The sequence below is a fragment of the Vicugna pacos genome, chromosome 25, assembly GCF_048564905.1.
Source record: "Vicugna pacos chromosome 25, VicPac4, whole genome shotgun sequence".
NCBI classification, from domain to species: Eukaryota; Metazoa; Chordata; class Mammalia; order Artiodactyla; family Camelidae; genus Vicugna; species Vicugna pacos.
In genome coordinates this window covers 24,430,224-24,455,728 of record NC_133011.1, presented here as the reverse complement: position 1 = coordinate 24,455,728, position 25,505 = coordinate 24,430,224, and the positions used below count along the sequence as shown (strand labels likewise).

Below are 25,505 nucleotides of genomic sequence, written 5' to 3'. Positions count from 1 at the left end.
ATTTTGATCATGTTTATTTCAAGGTTGTAATTCAAATAATGGCGAGTTTTTGAACTTGCCAACGAACAGACACTGATGCTGTTCAGACAAGATTCTTTCCACTGACTTAAGTTCTATCACAGTCAGTCTGACTCAGTGGAAAAGAGCTCAGTATGGAAGGCAGGTAATACATGCAAACTCAGGCACAGCCTTTTATCGCACTTTCCCCACTTTTGAAAAGGGATCCTTCCCTAACTTCTTCAAGTCTTAGTTTCTGTACCAATAAAATGGGAATAAGTATCTCTTCCCAGGGTTATTAGAAGATTAAATGAGGTCATCTCAGAAAAGCACACACTGCCTAGTCCATAGTAGGCATGCATTAAATACTAGCCACTAATAGATAAAAAATAAGTTTCTACTGTATAGCACAGGGAACCATATTCAATAACTTGTAACCTCTGGTGAAGAAGAATATGAGAATGAATGTATATATGTTTCTATGTGAAGTATTGTGCTGTATACCAGAAATTGACACAACATTGTAAACTGCCCTTCAATAAAATATATATTTAAAAAATTGAAAAAATATATAAATATTAGCCACTATCATCATTTTAAGGATTAAAAGATATAATTCCTGTGAAAACACAGTAATTTTCTTGCGATTTAAAAACACTTGTTTCCATAGGATCATGGACTAGTCTACTGCTGATTCCTACATAAAAGCTTTAATCTGTAAATAAAATTCCCATGTGTGTTTTGATGGCTAAATTAAACCTGCTTATTAGTTTAGTCCCAATAGGGACTTCTGCTGCCTGTAAAATCTTGCATTGCTGAAGACAAGTTGTTTTTATTACGAATATGAGTAATTTCAACACAGTAGTTACTGTATTCCTAAACTCATTAATCTTTCCTCTACTCAACTTTGGTTTAAAAAGACAATAGTCTTCAAAGACTTAAAATTTAGAGTTTTTCCATCATCTGGCATTTTTTTGAATCATTGCTAAATTCATCAGGGAATGCTGACCTATGAACTACTAATTTCTCTTGTGTACTTAAGTCTCTTGGAATAATCTATAACTTGTACATTACACATTCCCTGTTGCTGGGTGCTAGACTATATATGTATATCAAGATGATGTTAGCAATCTGTGATTTCTAAATTGAAGACTGAAGACTGAAGCTTCTCTCTTGCCTTGCACTGGAACAATAAAGTAATAGCCAAGAAAAAAAAAAAAAGCAAGTGAGTTTCCAATCACATTCTTGAGATCTAATCTAATATCATCCATTTCAACAGAATCAAATTCCTCAATAAGTGGGTAGACTGAAAATCTATTTAGTAAAATTCCAACAAAAGCCACAACTCTTCTACTAGCTCTACAAAGAACTCTTTAATTATTGACTTCTATAAATTCCCCTTTGTCTGCTACTGGGTGGACGTTACCACAGAGGGTGCTCTGTTTAATTGCTTTTCTTTCATGGCCAAAAGTAAAGATTCATCACTGGTAGGCCTGAAACCTACCCTTTTGCTTTCAGAAGTAAAGCCTTTAATATTTAATTGGTGGTATGTTTGGACTACAGTTACTACATAGAGCATAATTTGAAGTGTAGTTATTGTAATTATAAACCTGTCTTGTAAAATACAAATTGTCATTGGGAGAAGGTATGATAATTATTGTTGGCTTGTTGTTGGTACCACACATGGAAGACGATATATACAAAACAGCATCTTAAGAAAGAACATATACTATTCAAATAGATGATATTCTATTTAATTTCTATCAAGCGTTTCTTGAGAACTTGCTCTGTTCATATGAATTTATTAGATATTGTGATGTAGGGTAGAAGTAAGTGGTTGCAAGTGAAGACCATGACATGGTTTCTATTTCGAGGGATTTATACTCTGGGTGGAGATGTGAAATGCAGATATATGGAAGATCAAGAAAATAATATGTGACTACAAATAGCTGTTAAGCAAATCCTAGAGGTTTAAAATAGGTACAATGGAAAAGATATTGTGGACATCCTTCAATAATAATAGATACTCTTCACTGAATGCCTACTAAGTGTCAGGGATTTTATATGCATTATGTCTAAAATAAAAAAAAAACAATTGTACTAAGTGATATGGATCATAATCTCATACACTTGGAATTGTTTCTTTTTCTTAAATTAGAGTTGATTCATCCATCCATCTGAGCATCCTTAGTTTGCTAGTTCGAGAACCTTATAAACTCTGGAGAGTGCTGTCACTAAAATATCCTCCATGAAGCAGAAGGTGGTGTGTTTCTTAATCAGCATGAAATACCACACATTGAGAGGAGGTAACTCCTCAATATTATGTAAATGTTCTTAACCAGTCTCTTACCACAACTGAAAACAAAAGAGCCTTCCACAGCTGTTCATATTCTCTCTTTCCAAACATCTAATCTATAGTTCTCCAAAGCAAAGTAGGACAAAAGAACTTGTAAAGATATTTAAAAGCTAAGTAGTTAAATCAATTAGCATGCATCTATTAAGGTCTGAAAGCATTAGCGTTCCCCTATTGTACACAAAGATTTCATGTCTATTGTTACAACAAAGAGAAATGCCGTGAAACAACAAAGTGTCCCGAAGTAAACCCCTTTACCACTCGGGGACTGTTTCCTAGTGCATAAATTGAATGGGTTATTCTAGAGCAATGAAATTAGAACTGTGTTCCTTGAAGTTCCCTTAGGGATCATTGGAGTGTGGGGACACCTGCTACCCCATGTCCCCTCTTCCATTCAATCAACATGGGTCTGTTTTAATCGCATTCATTTATTTGATATATTAGAAGATTTCATTTGCACTAAGGGATTTCAGCTTAAAAAAACTTTAAGAACCACCAGGTCCTTCTAAAATTCCATATGGCTGGCTAGTTCTACAGATCTGTGTGCTACAATAATAATAAATCATCATAATAGTAAATCATAATTAACTTGATTATTCTGTTCCACACAAGAGAAATGTAGATTTGAATAAATGGAACTGCTTCCAAAAATAAAATTCCCTCCAGGATAATTGGTTCTAACTCTTGAATGATTCAAATTAGAGAATGTTGCTAATTAGCTGTGAATGTGTGTTGTTAAAACAACAGCTTGTGTACACCACTCTTTTTTGTGGGTAGTGACTAAAGGGAATTTGGTTTCTTTGCCAGTTGGAAGTCTCCTAGCCTTAAATTCCATATTGCATGATGAAAAATGTACCTTAGAATGATTTGTTATTTCAATAATTATTAGATTAAAGGGTAAACTTTACATTAGCAATAGCAAAAACCTACTTTTAAAATGCCCAAATCTAACCCAAATGAGAGGCTTATGTCAATTTCCTGTGTATAACAACCACATATTTTGTACAAATTTGTGTTTGCTTATATAAATGAGGTTCATTTACAGTTTTGATTCTCATTAATAAACCATCTATGCCACAATATTTTATTTGAATTTTAAAATATGATTATTTTACTATTTGAATTTTAAAATGCATTTAGGAAATAAACTAGTCTAATTCCTGGGTCATTCTCCTTATAATATAGCAGAAGCACATGCCAAGAGATTTGTGTGTTCATGCTCTAATTCACCGGAAGAAGTCATTATCTATATATCTATCCATTCATCAATCCATCCAGTCTATTTATTACCCATCTATTCCTCCAACCATCCATCCTTCTACCAAATTTTTCCGCTGGAAAACAGATAATTGTATTTTAAGAGGACTTTTTTTTTTTTATAACAATAACACAATTTCACTTATTTATCCACTTACTGGTGCCGAGTTTCCATTTGGTCCTCTTGATCTAACCATTCTTCCTAGGACTTCTACACCATCCGATGTGATATTAGATGATGCATTTATTGCCTTCTCACCAACTTGCTTGCAGTCAATTACCACTTTGGCCAAAGTCTTGCTGACAACAATGTGTAGCTGGGTAAAAGTAAAGATGCTTTAGGAGGTAAGAAGTAGGAGAAAATATCAACCAAATTTACATAATTGCATGACTCATCACCAAAAAGTATGAAAGAGAAGAGAAGGAATTCTGTCTCTATGCATTTTGCTTGAGGAGAAAAATTATACTTTTACCATTTCCATGATTGTCCCACACTCAGGTACCATATCCCTATTTTTATGTAATTAATACTTTTCTTTAAAATTATTTTGAAAAGATTCACTTTTTAATATCTAGCCTTCCTCTAAAACACTAACATCTTGAAATCACAAGATTTCTGTTAGTTATGCGTTTTCTGAATGCACATTAAAATAAACACAAAAAAATTTTTTTTAAATGCTGGTTGATTCACCAGGAAAAAAAAAAACTAAGATATTACTAGTGGTTGGCAAATCACACTTTGATAATTTATTTAACTTAAGATGAGGAGAGGAGATCTAGAATTCAAAAGAAAAGGAGGAATGCTTTCTGGTGACTCCAGGTCCAAATGAATTAATGCTCTTTGGTTTAATGTATAATGCAATTTTCTTCAAACTGTAGTCTCTAGAATCCGGAGGTCCACGGTAATATATTCAGGAGTCTACACATTCTTGAGAGGATTTGTAAAAATCTGTGTTTCCATGTAGATGATCATCAAAGGTAAGTATATTCTAGACGAACAACACTGTAAGTTCTGCTGTGATATTTCAGTGCTTATAAACGCATTTCAATTTACCATGACATCTGCCCTGTGAATACCTCTTGCCAGGACAGTCTACTTATTTAGTGAGCTGAAAGAGTGGGAATTAATAGGCAAATGATGATTTCCACATCAAGAGAAAGCCCAAAGAAGGTACAAACAACTGCATAAGGGAAGGCAGCATGGTAGTTCAAAGAAAAAAAGCATAGGGACAATGGGAATGGTGGTTCTGAGTTATATAGCTAGCACTGTATTTGCGTTGTGAGCAGAGGTTGCATGTCAGTGAAGTAATGTCATCTTTCGTATTAAAATAACGTTATTTTTAATTTTATTGGCTTCATGCAACATATTTATTTTTATTTCATTGTTTTGCATAGGAACTAAAAGCATAAATATTTAGACTAATTTTTATTTAGTGCTTTATTTAAGTTACATCATATAAAAATAATTTAAGTCAACAGTGGAGGCTCTTGAGAATTCTTTTTTTCTGCAAAAGTTAACCATAACCAGAAAGAGAAACATGCTAAAGGAAATCCCCCACATTACTTGCTTTGACAAGTTAATTAACATCCCCTTTACCATCATTTAGAAGGGAATAATTTGACTCTGGTGCTTTTCTGAGCCTTGGAATACTTTTCTTTATTGTAAGTTACAGAAATTTTCATGTTGGGTGCTAGACAACCTAACGTATAATATCCATGCTTTAAGAATTATTATCATTCTTGTGGGGAGATTATTCACATATTAAAAATAAAACAGTTTTTGCTTGACAAAAGGAGACATTGAAAGGTTTTAAAATATATTCTGCTTCTTTGGTTGCACTTAAGGTTCAATTTATGTCATTATTAACTTTTTTGAAAGGCACGTTGGGGCCACACTGCACATCCAAAGTGTAAAAAAGTAAAGCCAATGGAAAAATCAATGAGAAATTAGGGTAAAGTAGTTATTCAATTGTAATATAAGTTTATTAAAAAATCAAATTTGATCTCTACCAATTGAATATGCATCAATATTTTCCATTCATTGATCTGTTAATAAAGCAGTTTGTTATATGATAAGCCTTTACTTTGTTTGGTTGTTTGGCTTTGCTAACACTTAACAAAATGAAGGAAGGATTTTCCTCAAACAACTTTAAAAAACTTGAAGGTATATAAATTTGAAACCAATTTTCAATTAGCCTTAGTCTTTGAGTTTTTCTAGTAAGGTAAGTAAAGCTTAACGTTTACCTAAGATTCATGAAGCAGTGTCTGGAATGAGAATGACATGTTCATGCCTATACCACAGGCTAAGATGGCAGTGTGTTTTTTAAAGCAAACACTGATGAAATCTCACATGCTTTTCATTTCCCCTATAGTATTTCTTGACTACTTTGCAGTTGACTCTGCCTAACCAAGCAAAGAATCATGTCTAGAAGAAGTTGATAAAATAGAAGTTGATAAATAAAGGACAATAACTCCAAAGAATTTCTCACAGGACAATTTGGAACCATGAACTAATAAATCACCTGCATCTCATGTGTTTGTAAGATGCATTGTACTTCTGGTTATATAGTCGTATGAAACTAGGAAAAAAAATTTTTGTGCAACTTTTCTGATGCAAAAAATAAGAGTAAGAATTTTGTTATGCAATTGTTCTTACGCAGTTGTGGTATTCAAAACCCCAGGAAGTAGCAAAGTTGTGTAAATTAGACAGATCTGACCACATTCTAGGTCAGGAGACGAAGCCAAGATGAAGACAACTGTGTGGTATCCCTTCCCTCCACTTGACAGGATAAGAAGGGTATGGTTAAGAGGCAAGGCTTTTTGCAGCACCACCTAGTAAATGTTTTGCTCTCTGGACAGTCTTGGTGTTGCGTTCCTTAACAGCCCAGAAATCAGTGTGATTATTCACTAAACACAAAGGAAACAGTAAATGTTAGAAGGAAGCATGTCTACTCCAGTGATCACCGAAATTAAGTATTTCAGAGATGTGAAATGTTAAGGGACAGAGTTCTACCACAAGTGCCAGGTTAGAATCAAAACAACTATTCAGGTTTTATGAACTTCTTCCAAAGGGTAGCTTATATGATGGCAGTGCTGGGTTGTCTGTACATACATAAAAGTCTCAGTGCAATCTGTCTTCATATTTCAATATGATTTGGCTGATTGTACTTCATCTATGTTGGTAGGCAGGTAGACCAGCAGTCCTCCCTATATCACACAGATGTAGCAAATTGTAAACAACTATCTGCTTAATAATACAGTACCCTTTACTACATCGTTCCTCAAAGTAGAAACCTGGACCACTTCTATATTGTAGGGGACCAAAATTTGCCACGCCAAAATATCTCTTTGGTATGTGGATTATTTCTAGCTGCAAATAATCAAGGCCCAAGAGACTCTTCTTCCTGAAACTTTGAACTTCTTTCTAACTGCCTAAAAGAATTTACAGAGAGGGCTTGTTTCTGGAACAGAGCTATCACCAGAGATATCTGCAAAGAATAAGGGCTAGGTGTGGTGGGGGAAAATCTAGGCAGGGTCTAAAGAGCAGAGTCCACACTGTGTCCTATTGTCTCTGCATGAACCCAGCAACATTTATTTATCAAGCATTTGCTTTTCCATCTCTGTGTGACTTGCCTTCCTCCTACCTGAAGTCCCAAGCCACAACCTACAAGATCCTCTTTTGTCTTAAATTGAAGATAGTATTATTAAAGGTGAGGGTTTTGGCTATTTTAGTGAGTTACTCAGTTTTCCTGGGTCTCTTCCGTGTATACATGTTATTAAACTTTTGTTTGAGTTTTCTCCCATTAATCTGTCTCATGTCAATTTAATTCTTAGATTAGCCAGAAGAACCTAAAGGGGTAGAGAAAAATGTCTTCCTCCTGACACTGTCAATATCTCCTTGGGTACCTACTAAAAACGTACATTTTAGGGTCTCATCCCAGAACTACCAAATCAGAATCTCTGGGCATTGTTACCAAGCTCCTCAGGCAATTCCTGGTCCAGTTGAAACATGAGGCCCAAAGCTGTATGGAATTCTTTTTACATATCTCTGTTGCTTTACCTACAGCAAACATAATAATGGATATATGTATATAAGGCATCACTTACCTTGTGAAAGCTTCCATAGAAAATTTTCCTAATTTCTGGTCCTTCAAAAGTAACAGTTTGAAAATCCCCACTGTAGTCATAGTTGAAATATGTTAGAGTTTTCCCACCATCTAATCAAGCAAAGGAAAATGAGAACATTTTAGAAAGTATTAAAGTGGGTGAGTAATTTTTCTAAAAGTCAACTCATGACTGAAAATGACGTAACCTTTGTTTTGAGGCTGTGTTTAGGATAAAATGAGGAGGAGGTGAGGAAATGATCTACAGTCCTTGGGTTGCCCCAGGCTTTCAATTGGCCAGAGTAACTGATTTAACCATAGTGAAGATGAGGCAAGGACCCCTACAGATACCCTTCCTCTGTACTTCCTTGCCTATTTACTCTCAGCCCCAACACCCTTTCAGGAGATGGCTGTCTGAAGTTGGAAGTACAGGCAGACAAAAAGGAAGAATGAAGTTCATCAAATATTAAGACATAAAAAACAGATCCTTGGCTTTATTAATCACTGGACAAACCAAGTTTCCCAGGACGTGTAACTTACCCCACCTCAAAATAGTGATATTACAATGTGTTTTTTATCCTGAACAAACAAACAACTAGACAAAAACTATAAGCAGCTTTTGGCAGGCAAGAGTTCTTTTCAGGAAGGAGCTTTCTGCAGAAGACCATTTGTCTTGTCACTTCAGCAAAGCTATACTGTAACTAACCTTAAACCAGGCACCCTCACACTCTACTCATCTCCAGCCCAAGCGTAACTTTCAAATCTTTTGATCATACAATACCTTGCCTAACCTGTTGGTTGTTTCCAAAGATCAAAGAAGTAGAAATGAAGAATAAAGAATTAATAGATGAGTAGTTCTCTTCCCTAGCTTCCCTTTTAGTAATCTCTTGAACAAACTGTATAAACAAGATAGCATCTAAAGAAAGATGATAAGGAGTTGACAAGCCTGCATGCAGTGGGAGATGGCCACAAGTCTGATCCCCCATCACACTGATTAACTGAGATTTATTTCCCCTTTCCCTCTAAAACCTTGTATGGCTGAGCAGACTCTACAGAGTTTGTTTTGGGACATGAGTCTGCCTTCTCCTCAGATTGCCAGCTTTCTAATTAAAGCAACTGTTCTCATTACCAATACTTGCCTCTCCTACTGACTTTCGAGCAGTGAGCAGCCGGACCTGAGTTCGGTGACAAAACCTTTCTAATCTTGAGTACTTCATATTACAAGGAGTATTTTATTACAAAAAAAGGTATATTTTTCTCACTAATTCATTCCTAGGTTACAATTTAATTTTTCATTATGTTTTCAAAAGGAGCAAATAAGTATTAATCATTTCAAGAGATTTCTTTGTCTTCAAGTCCTGGGTATAAATGGAGTTAACAACCTGTATCTTTTTAATCTGCAGCTTTCCCTTAGTTTCAATATCAATGCAAATGCTTTCACAATGTTTAGTTGTTGATTTATTTCCATGTCCTGAAAAGTCCTTTAGTAAAGACTAGTTGGAAATAAGCTTAAAATGCTTTCCTTATCCAAACTTTTGAGTTAGTACCTAACAATAGCCACCAAATTTTGGTTCCCAGCTTGACTGGAATCCTAAACTAAAAATATATTTAGAAAACTCAGGGACATTAACCAAAAACTTGATAATTCTCTCAAGTGATCATCATTTGTGACATTCAAGACCATAAGGTTAAGAAGTTTCCTTTATTGTTTCCCCTTCAACTTTCCAACCTCCAAACAATGGAATTTCTCATTCTTCAGAACTAATCTCTTTCTTTTCTAAACTCACTCTCTAGATGATCTCACCCAGTATCAGGGCTTATGCATCACACATGTAAAACTCCATCCCAGAATTCTTCCCAAAATATGCTGCTGCCAATCTGATATTTTTTCCTGGGATATGAAAGTGGCATTGCAATATTGTGATTTATAAGAAATATTTATTTGTTATTCAGATGAGCAAAATATATTTCTCATATATACTTGGTCTTTGTCTATGGTTCCTGCCTCACAGCTCCTATGACCCTTGGAATTTCCTGTGGTAAGAGCAATAAATGTGTCTTTTGTTACATTAATAAGGTGGCTTTTAGAAAGCCCTTAGGTAACCTAAGGATGAAGGGTTGGTTGCCAGGAGAACCACTCAGGATTAGAGGGTAAGAACTGTCAGTCCCACCTCCCCCCTCTACAACTTCTAGGGAGGGGAGAGGGGTTGGAGACTGAGTTTAATTGGCAACGGCCAGTTACTTAATCAATCATTCCTATGTAATGAAGCCTCCATAACAGTCCAAAAGGATGGGGTTCAGAGAGCTTCCAGTTTGGTGAACACATGGGGAGGTGCTGGGAGATTAGAGGGCTTGGAGAGGACATGGAAGCTCCACACCCCTTTCCTATGCCCTGCTCTATATATCTCTTCCATCTGGCTGTTCCTGAGCTATATCCTTTTATAGTAAACTGGTAATCTAGATAGTAAAATGCTTCTCTGAATTCTGTGAGCCACTCTAGTAATTTACTAAATTAATCAAAGCAGAGGAGGAATTTGTGGGAATCTCTGATTTATAGACTGTCGGTCAGAACTACTGGACTTGTGATTGACATCCTGAGTTGGAGGGGGTTGTTGGAACCTCCAATTCATAGCTGGTAATAGGCTAAGCTTGCCACTGGTGGCTGAAATGGAGGGGGAGCAGCAGGGGAGCAGTCCTGTAGGAATGAGCCCTCAACCTGTGGAATCTGACACTACCTCTGGATAAACAGTGTCAGATCTGAGTTAAATTCTCAGATACCCTGCTGGTGTCTATGAACTGCTTGGTGTTGTGTGAGAAGCCTTCCCTCCATCCCTCACCCGCCAACACACATGTTGGAATCAGGTCCAATAACCCAAAAGAGGCATCTTACACTTATCATATTCATGTATGAAAAGTGACTTCTGACCCCACCCCTCTGGCTGATTCCTCCCCTACATCAATCTTGCTCTTCCTGCTGTCTCAGGAATTATCTCTCCACCTTGCTCACTACTGAATCCCAGAGCCTAGTGCTGGCACACAGTAGGAACTCAATGAATATTTGCTGCAAGAATGAGTAGATAAATGAATGAACCATAATTCATTATTAGTATTTCCAAATGTCTTAAAATAAGTGAATTACTCTACAGTACACCCAAAAGAGGGAAGTTGGCACGCATATACATTACTCATACACATATGAGCAACTGTTTAATAAATAAATATACTTACTATCTAAAATGACTCCAACCAATGGATCAGAATTTTTATTTAAAATCTCCCAAAGAGCAAATGGTTCTTCTGGAGTGTCAGGAAGAATCCGGAAAAGAAAACTGATCGTGTAGTCAGAGGGCAATCCTTCTGGATGTAAATATCTGAAAATGGAAAGAAAATAGTGTATTTTATTGTTTACCTCTTCAAGACGTTATTTATAAAAAGTGTTTCATAAAAGCAAATATACTGTCATCATACAAGAATTGAAAAACAGAAAAGAAAAAAGGAACAGACCACCATTAATCCCACTCAGAAGTGACCACTGTGTTGCTGTCATGCATTTCCCTCCAGTCTTTAAAGAATGCAAGTATTTGTCCAATTTATATGTTTTCTCCCTTTCTTTTCTTAGCACTGTTTACTATACATTTCATATTTCCTTAAATACTTTTCAACAGCATGATATTTAATGTCTGTACAACCACTTGTTTGGCTAGTCCATAATTCATCTGACTTAAACATTAAAGTAGTTTCAAGTTTTAGTATTATAAATAATGTTTATCTACAGTCCTTTTATGAAACTTAACTCAGTTACTTTCTACCACATGTTGTAGTTAGTTGCATTCCTGGCTGTGCTGTGTGCTGTGATGTACCATCCAGAGCCACCTTCAAGAACTAAGAATTACTCCTGCTACTGGGAGTGATGTCTGCAGACAGCTCTCAGACTTGCCTCGGCAGAAGAGAGATGCCTCTCCCAAGGTCATGCCTGGTTTTCAATGACACCTCTTTTCAATGACTGGTCTTTGAGGGGATATAAGGACCAGAGTCTCTCATTCTAAAGGAGATAGCTCCATTTTCAGAACCCCTGTCAACTGAGGCCAACTGAAGCTTTTACTGAGACTGCTTCACAGTGTGGCTTCTCTCCTTTGCCCCATCGCACTTTCTTCTGTTTCCTTCCACAAGAACACAGTCTCATCAACTTTCCACACTCTGTTCTCCCCCTCTGGATCCGCTTCCTAGGGAACCCAGCCTGCTACACCACCTCATCTCTCTAACAATTAAGTGGCTCATTTATATACTTCAAAATGTTTCCCTCAAGCAACAAATATGGTCTTTTACATGTAAAGGAGATTCATAATATTTATTAATTAAATTGATAAATTTGTGAATATGTGGGAATTGAGCATGAATTTTAAAATGAGAGTTTGATCTGCATACATTAAATATTTATTTATTCATTCCTTTATTCAATATTTGTTGAGTGCCTATTACCAGGTATTTGAGACACATCAGCGAATAAAACTGTCAAGGATTCTACTCTTGTACAAGCACTTAAATTTAGCAGGGAGAATGATATAGTATATTAGAAGATTGTAAGTGCTATCCTATCAAAAGACAACAACAAAAAAAGGGGAAACATAACGGGGACTGGGAATGCTAGAATGCTCTATTGTGCAATTTTGATTAAAGTCATCAGTGTTGGCTTCACTTAGAAGGCTCACTGAAAAGGTTACAGTGGAGCCAAGGATCATTGAGAAGGCAGTATTTGAAGAAAAACCCACAGGAGAGGAAGACATCCAGCCAGCACAAAGACACTAACTCAAGTGGGGTGTGCCTGGTGTATTTTGAGAACTGGCTAAAAGAGACAAGAGGTGAAATCAAAGAGACCATAACTAACCAGATAAGGCAGGGCCCTTTGGCCATTCAAGAACTTTGACTTTTATTCCAAGAGGAATGGAGAATCACTGGCAGATTTTGAAGTGACATGATCTAATTTATAGTTAAAAGAAAATCATTCTGACTGCTACTTGCAGGACAAACTCTAAGGACACAAGGGGAGCAGCAGGGAGACCACTGAGGAGGCAGTGACGTAGGGAAGAGGTGGCACACATCAGGGTGAGGACAATGGAGGTGGTGGGAGGGCAGAGACAACAGCATTCCTTAGTAGATGGATTTAGGGCATGAGAGAAAGAGAGGAGTCGGGATTTTGGCCTAAGAAACTCGTGAGATATATTTGTCATTAAGATGAAAAAGGTTTAGGGTGAAGCTAGTTCTGGAGGGAGGATCAGGGATGTGATATTGAACCTATGAAGTATGAAATGCCCATGAGACATCCAAGTAGAGACATCTAGAAAGCAGTTGGATATGCAGGTCTAAATCTGGGGAAATGGGTGGACTGAAAGTACCATTTTGGAGTCCCTGGCATGTATACAGGGCTCAACACTATGCAACTGAAAAGATCACTAGGGATCAGATATAGACAGAGTAAACAGGGAGGTCTTCAGTGAGTCTTGGTTCCTCCAACATAAAGAGGAGGAGGACAAAAGAGGAGCCAGCACTGAAAAGGAACAGCCTGTAATGGAAACTCAAGACAGAGTGTGTCCCAGAAGCCCAAGGAGGAGAGTGAATGCAGATATTGGTGACAGGTCGAGTGAGATAAGGGCTGGGAAGCAATGATTGGGTTTAGCAGAGTGGAGGGCACTGCTGACTGGGTGAACAATTGCAGTGGGGTAGGAACAGATGTTCCCTTTGCCAATTCTCATTTCAGACTAGGTCTGTAGAAACGATTTCCAAATATCCATTTTAATATTCATCACTGGACAGTGTAAAAAAAAATCTGTCAAAAGGTAACATTACATGTTTGCTTTATCTAAAGCCACATATACTGTAATAGGTTTGAATTCAACAGACAGTATTTTGGAAGAAGATAGAAAAACAACTAGTTTATAAATTGGACAAATGAATTTAATACTCGAATATGATCTCCCCTACTTGTTCACGCACATGTGCACACTACATCAAGATTCAGACATGGAAGATGTTTCACATGCAAATACTGAAGGTATCTTGAGACAAAAACAAATGTTGATTTGGAATGTAAAGTAGTTGATGACATCTTGAGAGATGACCCCTCAAACCAGGAATTCCTAATTTGTATTCTCAAGTACCTCTGGTGTTTTCAGAACTGCTGAAAATGACCGCAGAAATCCCTACGTGCATCATAGACTGTAGAATGACTAGATAATGTGATTTTTACATAAAGTACTTGGAGTTGCTGTTGTGACTTCTCATAGATAAAAGCCATCTGAATTCATAGCACTGCATAAAACGACCCAGGGTGTGGTGGGCTCTGGGGCCCGATTGCCAGGTGCAAATCCCAGGATAGTTCTTAACAAAGTATGTGATCTCATTCAAGTCATTCAGCTTCTTTGTGCTTTAGTTCCATTATTTGCAAAACTGAAATAATAAATGACTCTACTTCATAGAGTTGTTGGGAGGTTTGAGTGAGTTACTATACACATGCGTTTAGAACACTGCCTGGTATATGGTAGTGCTATGTAAGTATTAACTACCTTGACATATTTTCTCAGATTAATAGATATTAAAGTTCAACAAGCATTATGTGAGTCTCATGTTTTTAAAGAAATTTAAATATCTGCTCTATTCATCACGGAAAATCCTGCTGGGAACTATTACAACATATTTCAAGTTGACACCATTTTCACATGAGATATAAACAATAATTGGCTTTAGTATCTTGCAATGAAAACATACTTGGTTGGCTGGGAAACCAGGGCATCTTTGTGAAGTTGGTAACAAGGATACACATTGAAGGTACCAGGCTCCATAGAAACCCCGTTCACTGATGAAAAATCCTTTTCAACCAAACCAAACATTTCCATCATCTTAAATCCTTAAAAAGGAGAGAGAAAGAGAGAGAAAGAATAGTCACTTCAGGATTTTAAATTTCAAAATTGGTCTATTAAGGATTAAAAAAAAATCTGGAACCCAAATGGGAATTTTTAATATATTTGCATTTGGAAAATTTGGTACACTGCATACCTGCAAGATCCATGCCATCCTTATGCACGAGTGGGCAGGCTGGGAAAGAAAACAAACAAAATAAAACCCTAATTTAGATATTTTTCGAAAATATTCTTTTCTTGTCCAGAAAACAGGAAGCTAATTTTTGTGGAGGTCAATTATGGAGGGAATTCAAACCAGATGTGGCTATGGCTTTCTGTGAACTCCTAAAGACTGAAAGGCTCTCACTTCTATTAAAACTAAAGGGTCACAGGGGTGGGGTAATAGCCCAGTGGTAGAGTGCGTGCTAAGCATGCACAAGGTCCTGAGTTCAATCTCCAAGTACCTCCACTGAATAAATAAACAAATAGACAAACCTAATTACCTCCCCTCCACACACACCACACACATACACACACACACACACACACACACAATTTAAAACCATGTTGAGAAGCTTGCATCCTAGGACAATTCCAAGAAGAAATTAAAAATGACATATATATACATTATTTAAAAAACCCCAAAGGGTCACAGCTCCCTTCTCCTCTCCTGGGTCTATTAAAATCCATGGTGGTCACTTGAGAACAGACGTTACGAGAAGTCTCACTTCTAATGTTACACCGATGAGCAGCCTTAACGCATTCTTGGAAACTATCTGCTGCAGGTGTTTAACAGAGTTGCTTTGAAACAGAATCTCATCTTCTCAGCCTAAAACCCTAAACCTGGAGGAGGTAAGGTTTACTTCCAAATGCTCAAAACCACAAAACAAAATGTCTGCATAACAAACAGCACCCCAAGTCAATATGCTTTCTTCAGATCGGGATACGACTCATTATTTAGCTGGTATAAAGTTCTCAGCCTTTAAGCCATGTAAGTGCAAATTCCAAAGCACTAACCTGCTGATGCGGTTTCACAGACAAAAGTAATCAACTCGTCTTCAATTTTCTTAAAGGCGTCGAAGTCATCCACAAAGAAGACGTGCCGGGCACTGGGCTTACTGCCAATGCTAACCAACTCCGAGTAATCGGCATCAGCCACACCGACTGCAAAAATGCTGTAGCCTGTGGTGGAAGGGGAACCGATGCCTGATTACTTTAAATTGCACCAAAAACAAACAATGCAACTTAAGACACGTCCAAATGTTTAAAATATGTTTATTTAGGAGGGCCAGTGGGGGCGATTAATTCATTCTTTACAGTTCATCAGAATACTGCATACACATAATTCACTATATGATTAATAAGCCATCATCCCCTAAAGAAATTTTCCATTTTAAAGAAGCTTAAGAGAGCCAGTGCTTGAAACAAAATAGTTGTTTTGTTACTATTTGAGAAACATCTTCATGTTTGTGTATTTTTAATAATTATTTTAGTATTTGTGGGATAAAGTGTGGTTGAAATAAAGAAAGTTTATTTCAGTTTTTTTTTCCAGAAGTAGAAACTGAGACATTAATAGGCTTAGAAGCCTGAGGTGGTTCACAGTTCAATGCTTGGTAAATACACATGAAACTAGTCTTCGCTGTGAAGATCTTACGCAATGTAATCTTCACATTCTGCAGTCTCCATCTTACAGATTGGGGGTGGTGCTGAGACTGAGGAGTTTCTGTGATCCGGTTCCCTCCCTGGCCCTTCATGACAGTCCTTCTTATAGTATTGCCCTTGTTTGATGGCCTTTCTTACAGAGGGCATCCAGTATGTAACGGAAGTGTTAGAGAAAATACAGCAAAATGATAGATTTGCAATCTGGAAAGTGCTTTAAAAATCACATGGTCCAGTTAATACTAAGATTTTGAAACATTTAAGTCGTGCTGATGTAGCTTCTAAATGTGCATTCAGAAAACAACAATGCTGACAGTATTATTGGTAGCCACTGTTGCTCGTCTGTGTAAAACGTACCATCTGACTGCATCTCCCTGGAGATTTTGGTCACGTCATCTTGTGACCTCCCATCAGTTATAACCACGACGACCTTTGGGATGCCTCTTCTGATCCCTGCCTCTGCAGTAAACAAGGTGTCTCGGACATGTTTAATTGCTTTTCCTGAAACAAAGGACGGCGACAGTTCAATTTCATTCCCTCCCACTTTTGTGTTGCTGGAGAGGGAAGGGTGGGAGCAAAGCTCTTAAATCGATGAAAAATCTTCTCTTAAAAAAATTCATATTATAATGCTTCAAAAAGAAGTCATTTCAGTAATTAGTAAGAATTAATTACTTTTGGTCTTACCTGTTTTTGTATTTCCTCCTTTGTATGAGATATGTTTAATTGCATCAAGAAGAGTCTCTTTGGTTTTGTAAGAGTTTAGTTTAAATTCTGTCCTGGGGTCATCAGTGAACTGAACCATTGCAACCTGGAGAGAGAAGGTATGTTTGTTTGTATATGCAGACGTCCTCTGGGCCAGGGAGCACATACTAAAGCATGATCACAACTACAGTTTTAATTTCTTTTTTAACCCAACCCACAATTTTCTTGGTTTGAAATTTCACACACGTTACATACCAAATCTGACATTAACTAGCATTTTTTTCTCTTAAATACTTTTCAGGAAGTAGTTTATTTTTAAAATCTCTCCCTAAAGCCTAGAGGCCCTTTGCCTTCTTGCTTGACAGATGGAAAAATGGCAGGCTTTGCCTCCTACCTTGACAGTGGTCAGGGAATTGATGTTGGATTCTTTCCAAGGATTTCTTTATGAAGTAAACCTATGCAGTAATTACTACAATTCTACCATTTTACAGATCAGGAAACTGAGGCACACAAAGTCAAGAAACTTATATAAGATTACTAGGGTAGTCACTGGCAGAACCAACAGTTGAAGCCAGGTAATTCTACTTCAAAATCTGTACTTAATCATTTCAATATAAACCATCCAGGCTTCATTTCCTATAATTTGCTTTTATTCCTATGCAACTTCGGGGGCATTTTAGATTTTTTTTTATTGGCTTTGGTTTTCAGAATTATGATGAAGGGAGTAAATACAGCATCTTACTAGTCTTTCTTTGATTTTATGAGCCTTCAGCTGCTACCAGTTTATCAAGGTCTACTGCAAATGTCATCATCTTTAGAACACTTCCTCTGATTTCTCTAGTCAAAACAAATTTTCCCTCCCTGAAATTCTGAGCACCTTTTCTATTTTTCTCTTATGGTTTCCCCCTACATCCAAATTTCCTCAGTCATTGTTCAAAAATATATTCCAAATCTGTTCATTTCAGTGCATCTCAGGTCTGCCACCCTGGCCCAGGCCTCCATCATCTCCGTGTTGGACCAGGAGAGCAGCATCCTAACTGGTCTGTCCACTTCCACTCTCACCTCTATCAGTACTCAAGTTCCACAAAGCAGTCAGAATAATCTTTTTTAAAAAGCATATCAGATCTTCTCTCCTTAAAACTTCCCATTGCATTTAGGGTGACACCCATTTCTTTAGATGGTCCATAAGACTGAAGATGATCTGGCTTTGCCTACTCTTCCACCTCTCTTCCTCCCCCACCCCCACATGCTGACCTGCTCTATTCCAGCCACAAGTTTTTAGCACCTGAAGCCTCAAAACTCATTCTCATCTTAGACCCTTTGCACTTACTACTCTCCCTCTCTGGAAATTCTACTCTGAGATCTTCTCAGCATCATTTACATTTCAGCTCAGAAGACACCTCCTCAAAGAGGCCTTTGTTATTGTGCAACTTAAAATAACTCTCCCAAGGCAAGGAGGGTGTAGCTCAGCAGTAGACTGCATGCTTAGCACGCACGAGGTCCTGGGTTCAATCCCTAGTGCCTCCATTCAAATAAACAAATAAACCTAATTACCACTCCTCCCCCCAAAAAACCCCAGTAAAATAAAATAACTCCCCCACATAATTTAAAATAACCTTTGGTAAACTTAAATCTCAGCTCAAAAGCTGGCATCCCTACCTTGTGAATTTATTTGTTTGCCTGTTTATATCTGTCTCTCCTCCTCTCCCTGCCTTTAAGAACGTGAGCACCATGAAATTAGGGATATTGTCATACCCATATGACAATACTGTACCTAACCCAAATAAGTCCTCAATAAATGCTAGTTGGATGAATAAATTAGTTTTATGGTCTGCTTGATCCATAGTAATTTATGACCATGATCTCTCTCTTTAAAGATTTTAATGTCCCTGAGGGCAAAAAAAAAATATATATTGATTGTGTCCTTAAAGGAGTTACTCTTTTCTAGTATATAAAAGAAACACCTGCTGACATGGCCATTCTAACCTGGTTTGTTGAACTCAATAGCTTTTCAGGACTAACATCTTCTCAAGCTCTATCAGACACCAGTAAGCTGCTTCCAAACTCAGACTTGCCTATTCACTCATTTAGGGCTGGATCCAATCAGTATAGTTCTTTACCCATATTCCCTGACAAGCAACTATCATAACAGCTTGGAATAATTATTTAATGCATAGAATGAATTAATGATTGATCTATGAGCCTTACTTGAGTTCCATCTGCACCAATCTTGTCCAGAGCTCCAACGGTGCTATACAGAAAGTTAATGATCTTATTGAAATTTTCATCTCCAATACTCCAGGATCCATCCACCATAAACACCAGGTCGGCTTTGGCAGCTTTGCATACTGGAGACCGAGAATGAATTTTGAACCAGAGAAAAAGGGGAAAACATAGTAGTTATTAAACCAACAAAACAGGTAATGGTTCCCCCCTGGTAACTAGAGCTCTTTCCCAAAGGAAAGGTATAAATCATGTTCCAAATTCTTGCTCACTCTGCTTCCTGGCCATCATTTCTCTCCTATACTGAAGTTTCCTCATCATGAAGAAGAAGCTTCTTTCGAATATGTGGAATTAAAGAGGAAAAAAATTCACCCATCTCAGCCCCAGAGCATAGAAAGGAGAGGATGGAAAAATGTGGAACGAAAGTGATTTAGACACAGAAGCATCAGCAAGCCCTCTAGTGCCTACTGAGTGGAAGGAAATCTAAGTTATCACTCTGTGCACCCCACCCTCTGCTTGAGTTAGTAACATCACAGAGATTCAACCCCCAGAAGGAAGGCATGCCACATAATGAAAGCAGATTCATCTGAAACTTGATATGCATTTGGACTGAGGCCAGAAGCAAACTTTAATTCCAGCCTTGCTCAAAAATTCTGTCTATGTCCTATTTCATGTGCTGTTTCAGGTTATCTACACAGCTCTCTTTTCCTTCATTAGATCATTGTGGTTGACTCTGTTTAATGATGAAACAATTTTGTCTTTACTAATCTGAATCTTTTAATCTTAGGCCATTTGCACACAAATGTTCTATGAGATAGTGTACCTTTTGCCTTTCTTTAGAAAAAAATTTCACTTGGTTTTTATTAGGTGCAACTTCAGTCCCTTAAAGCTATTTACAATATAAAATAAACCATCTCCAAGTGCGTTAATACTCCATGTACAGTAAGGATTTGGTGAGGTTATTTTCATGAGTTCCATGATTTACAAAATTTTACATGTTTCTGGTTTGAATTTAAAGCTGAAAGGAATCACAAGATCTGCTAATTAATTATAAGCGTATAAAAGAAAACCTGGTGTTCCATTTCTAAGGAAAGATGAAATCTAGATTAAGTTTCACCTTCAAAATGAGAGCAAAATCCGTTGAAAATATACTCAGAATGAAAAATTTCTTTAATACAAAGGAAAAAAGAAAATACATCAAAATGCATGAAAGGAATTACCTCTGGGATATGAAATTGTGTTTTTAATTTTCTTCTCTGCACTTTTTTCTATTTCTTAACATTGGTTTAATGAATATTCAGTATCACTTTAATAATAAAAAATTTACAGGCGTTATTAAATACACTCAGGACAAAGAGAGACTAAAATGAATAATGCATTCAAGTTGCAAAAGGCCCACTGTCTAAAATCAACATGATGAAATCTACAGGACCAGTGTTTCTACACTGGCAACCCTCACTCTCACAGACCCTTTCAAATCTCATGTCTCCCATGAGCATTCATGAATGTTGACTGAATAATACCCATGCTCTGCTGTAAATAAAAATATTCTGCCCTCAGAGAATTCTGCAACATCTGTACCAGAAATGTCTAGTAAATTCATCAATTAGGATTCTGTTTTCAGTTCCAAAAGTGAAAAATCATCATAGATAGTTAGGCTAGAAAAGGCTAGATATGACGACAGAAGAAAGAGTCTGGCATTCCAAGTAGTGTAAATAGCCTTAAAAGACGCAGAACAGCATAAGGGATGTAGGGGGAATTCAGAGTTCTACAATTTTGCTGTTAACTAATATACTTTGGGAAATGATGTCACAGTGTAGGCTGCTCATTGAGCACTTTGCCTGGTATGCTAGGAGGGACACTGAGCTTTATTTTTGTAGAGTTTCTCATCACCTCTCTGTTTCCTTGACCCTTATACTCTCCAGCATCTGATCCCTCTGACTAAGCTGCTGTGCCTTGCAGGACATTTGGGCCTGTCCAAAAAGTCCAAAAGATACTTGGCTTGTACCAAAAGTTCTTGAAATTTGGTCCTATCCAAAATGCCCATGAGCATATTTGGTCCATGCCAAACGGTTTTGGACAGGATCAAATATCAAGGCTCTTTGGGCATGGACCAGACATCCGCTATCCCTCCAGTAAGGTGGCAACAACTTACTTTTCATTGTAGCTCTACTATGTAACAAGTACTTTAAAATGCATGGTTAAGGGAAGAAGTCTTCCAAAGCAACCTTCCAACTAGTGTTCCACCTTTACCCCCTCCTGCCCCAATCCCTCCTCCCCATTTCACCAAGGTTATCTTTCTCAAACAGATTTTTGTAGGTCATTCTCCCTTCCTAAAACTCCTCATGGCACACGATGTCCTAGAGGATAAAGCCCAGACTTCTTCTTCAGGCACACAAACCACTTCATGACTGTCTTTTCTATGGGCCACACCAAAACACTTGTGGTTCCCCAAACACATTATGTGCTTACATGACTCCATGAATTTGGGTGCCAATTTCTCCATTATTGATCTGTAAAACTCGTTCTTCAAAATGTAGATCAAATTCCTCCTTCCCCTTTATAAGTAATTAACCTGCACCAGTATGAACTGTTCTCATTTCTGGGCTACCATAGTATAATTTTCACTTTCTACTCATGTCTTTGGTAATTATCTAGGCAAGCACCCATTTCTCTTGCAATACTGAAAAGAAGCAGAAAGCAGCAACCATAGATTGTTACTGTATTCTAAGTATCCAGTGTGAAGAACTTTGAGAATGAATAGTAAGGTTAGTAAGTGATCATTAACAGAATAAAAAAAATTAAAATCACTATGGTGTTTGGGAGCTCTTTTAGAAAGTTACCTTAACAGCTCAGGTGAGAGGTGAGGAGAAACTCTTGTGATGAAGACAGAAACAAAAAACTGGGAGAGGCATTTCAGAGGTAAACTGGAAATGGTTACTCTTGTCTACAGAATTACAAACTATGTTCTCACTCACAAATTATATAACTGTTTTCCCTGGGTAAACATTTATTACTCTGATATTTTCAGTGAAATAAATATGAAGAAATTCTGTTAGAAAATCTACTCTGTGTGTACAAAATCTACTGTTAGCTTTTTTATTGAATATTTTTGACATATAACACTGCATAAATTTAAAGTGTGCAACATATTAGCTTGGTACATTTCTATATTGTAACATGGTTGATGTAGTTATATTTAGCACCTCTATCCCATTACATAATTATAATACAATATTATCGCCTATATTCATTAGAACTGTGCATTAGGTCTCTATGCCTTATTTGCAACTCATTATAAGTTTGTACCCAATAAGGGTTTGACAAGCATTTATATTAAAGAGAAAATATCTTTTATTAATAGCTTGGTTTTTAAATAAACAGTCAAACAAAACCACAGAAACTCAAAACCTAAAATCATATCATTACTGTATTATTTTTTACCTTCTTTTGCTGGTGGAATAGTTGGAGGAAAAGTAGGTGGTGGAGTAGGAGGTGATTCTGTAAAGGGGAGGGAAAAAGATCATCAATTAGCCATCTTCCCTGTGGCGAAGAGAGAGAGGTCATGGAGTCATAATTCCTCGGGGGAGTCAATGATTTTGACAACTGCCTTCATTGAGAATTTCGTGAATTTAGTTCCCACTATAAACTAGCCAAAGCCTGTGGAAACTGGTTCCAACCACCCCCTCAGCCTCAGACTGAAGGCTTGAAACACCATTTTGCCACAATTCAGTTTATGCAGCAGGAGTCAATGCAATCAAACTGTCAACTACAAAGTGGTTCTAATGCTGATTTAAGGCAGGAACCCCGCCAACCTATTACAGCTTAGCCTCTGGCTGTTTTCACACATATTACGAATTTTATTTCCATTCTGCCTAAGGACTGGCCATCAATCCTTATTCAATAGCACTTTCCCCCTTTCCACCCAGCATCCCCAGGATGTGGTCCCCAGGGAATTTGATTCACTCTCTGTTCTGCTCAGACTGTGCCTGGAAAACTTTCAGTTCTGAGGACAAAATGGCAGGACATTGGGAGGCTACAGTGTGCCCGGATCAGTACAACTTGGATGATGAAGGGTGAGAAGTCTGTGTTATATGTGGAGGTGTGGTTTGGTTAAAGATCATGGGTATTGTTTCATCAGAGTGGTGACTTTCATACCTAGTCACACATCAAAGCACTAGGAAGTTATGGCATTATTAGGTAAACCTCTTAATATTCTTTTTTTATATATTGTTTTTTAAAATTCTTACTTGATGCTAAAGATTTACAAAAAATTGAGAAAATTCTTTTTACTATCCCAATGTAATATGAGGGAAAATCCTCAATTAATCATAGTCATTCATACAGGGGGAAACAGTAAGTGCCCAATAGCTAGAAGGATTTGAGCTCAAGCAGACTTTGCTGGGAATGTTGTAAAGGGAATTTCTTCACTGGTAGGAAATTTGGAAGAGATGAATTTTAAGGTCTCTTCCAATTCTAAGAGCCAATAAAATAAAATTATTTGAGTACAATGATTCAATATTTAAAGAAGTGAGGTAACTGTATATTACTGATATGGAAAGTTGTTTGAAATTAATCATTATATGGAATGAAGCAGAATACCGTGGTATGGTCCCATTTGTGAAACATAAAAAATTCTATTTATCTGACATATATATATATATATATATTTATGTATGTATAATATTGATTTACCTATATATGTCTATATGGTTGTATATCTGATATATATACATAGTCAACAGGTGGAATTTCTTGAAGATACCAAGCTGATACAAAAGGGTATTTCTGGGAAGGAAGAGTGAGGCAAGAGGGAAGTTGACATTGCTCTTTTTACACTCTGTTGCATTATTATAGACACTATGTGCTTTTATCTTTTAAAGGCAATTTTTTGGAAACTAAAAAGTTTCAAAAAGTAAAAACAAAGTTTGAGAAACTTTAATATTAAAACTAGGATTGAAAAACTTTTTGAAAGCATCATAAAATTGCTCTAAAGCCATATGTATTTACCTTAAAAATCTACGGAAGCAGTGCGTCATCATCTTTATAATTGTGCATTTTCTTTAATGTGAAAAACTGAGGCATATCCTAAATTCACTAAGTAAATCAAGAACCAAATTAATGAGCAGCTATGACAGCCTGATGGATATGTTTGGTCAGAACACCTGGTCTAAGACCATCTTGGGGATGAAGAACCACAATGAACTGGCAACATGTGTTCATAGTCAATGTGTGGCACACAGATGGTCCCTGTCTTCAAGTATGCGAGAAGCTGACACAGAGAAGAGGGAGCAGTCTTGATCTGCATTGCTTCAGAAGGTTGGACTAGAGCCAGTGGGTAGAAACTACAAGAAGACAGATGTTCCCAACAGAAGGAAAATATTTACATCAAACAGAGCTTTCCAAATTAACCCTGGATTGGTAGTTAACAGTTGTGGGGTTTAAGGTTAGAGGAAGTTGAAGTCGACCAGGGGCCCCAAATGCAAATATTTTTAGAGCTCAGGCAAGTAATGAATGTGAGCATTAGAACTTATCCTAAACATTAAGGAATAACAAACTTGAGAGCACACACACTGTCTAAAACAGACAGCAGTGACCAGGTTTCTGTCAATTAGCACCACGAAGATACGTGTGCTCCGTGTTGTCAGAGCTTTTGAATTTTTAAGAATACTTTAAAACAGCCTGGAGGCAACATGCCTGATGGTGAGATCTAACCCCATGGCCATCAGTTTGTGACTTCCAGGAATTCAGCAACAGTGATGACAAATAGCACTTGCTCAATAAGATACGGGTTGAAAAGTTCCTCAGCAGGGTCTTTTCATTGCATCTTTACCATCTCCCCAGGAGCTAAGAGAGTAGCTATTTAATTTTATTGATGAGCAAAAAGCAGCTCAGAGATGTTTAGCTGGCCAAGGCCACAGTGTTAACAAGGACCTCAGCGCAGCCTGTTTGACTCTAAATCTTACGTACTACGAGATCTCTAAGCATTTCAAAGTTATACAATCCTCTATCCACAAAATAAATTCAAATGAGCAATAAAAAGCAACAAACTACCAATACATTCTCCAGCATAAATAAGCCTCAAAAACATATGCTTAAGTGAAAGATGCCAGATGCAAAAGACTGCATGTTACATATTTCCATTTATATGAAATGTCTGGAGAAGACAAATTTATAAGGAGAGAGAGTAGATTGCCTGGGGCAGACTGTGGGAAAGAGGACAGACTCTAAATGAGTGTGGAAGATCTCTCTGGGTGGAAGGGAATATTCTCACCCTGGATTGCAGTAATGACTGCACAGCTCTTTAAATGTACTAAA

General features: G+C 37.2%; 1 protein-coding gene across 3 annotated transcripts in view; it reads right to left on the bottom strand.

Moving 5' to 3' along the window:
• Nucleotides 1–25,505, bottom strand: part of COL14A1 (collagen type XIV alpha 1 chain) — a 184,328-nt gene that overhangs the window by 66,235 nt on the left and 92,588 nt on the right. For all 3 annotated transcript variants that reach the window (XM_015245410.3, XM_015245407.3, XM_015245409.3), the window contains exons 25-34: nt 22,632–22,688; nt 19,173–19,312; nt 16,947–17,070; nt 16,620–16,763; nt 15,621–15,785; nt 14,761–14,799; nt 14,473–14,611; nt 10,939–11,081; nt 7,715–7,824; nt 3,766–3,924 (exon numbers count right to left, since the gene is read on the bottom strand). In XM_015245410.3, coding sequence (XP_015100896.1) covers nt 3,766–3,924; nt 7,715–7,824; nt 10,939–11,081; nt 14,473–14,611; nt 14,761–14,799; nt 15,621–15,785; nt 16,620–16,763; nt 16,947–17,070; nt 19,173–19,312; nt 22,632–22,688 — 1,220 coding nt within the window. The remainder of the gene's footprint in view (nt 1–3,765; nt 3,925–7,714; nt 7,825–10,938; nt 11,082–14,472; nt 14,612–14,760; nt 14,800–15,620; nt 15,786–16,619; nt 16,764–16,946; nt 17,071–19,172; nt 19,313–22,631; nt 22,689–25,505) is intronic.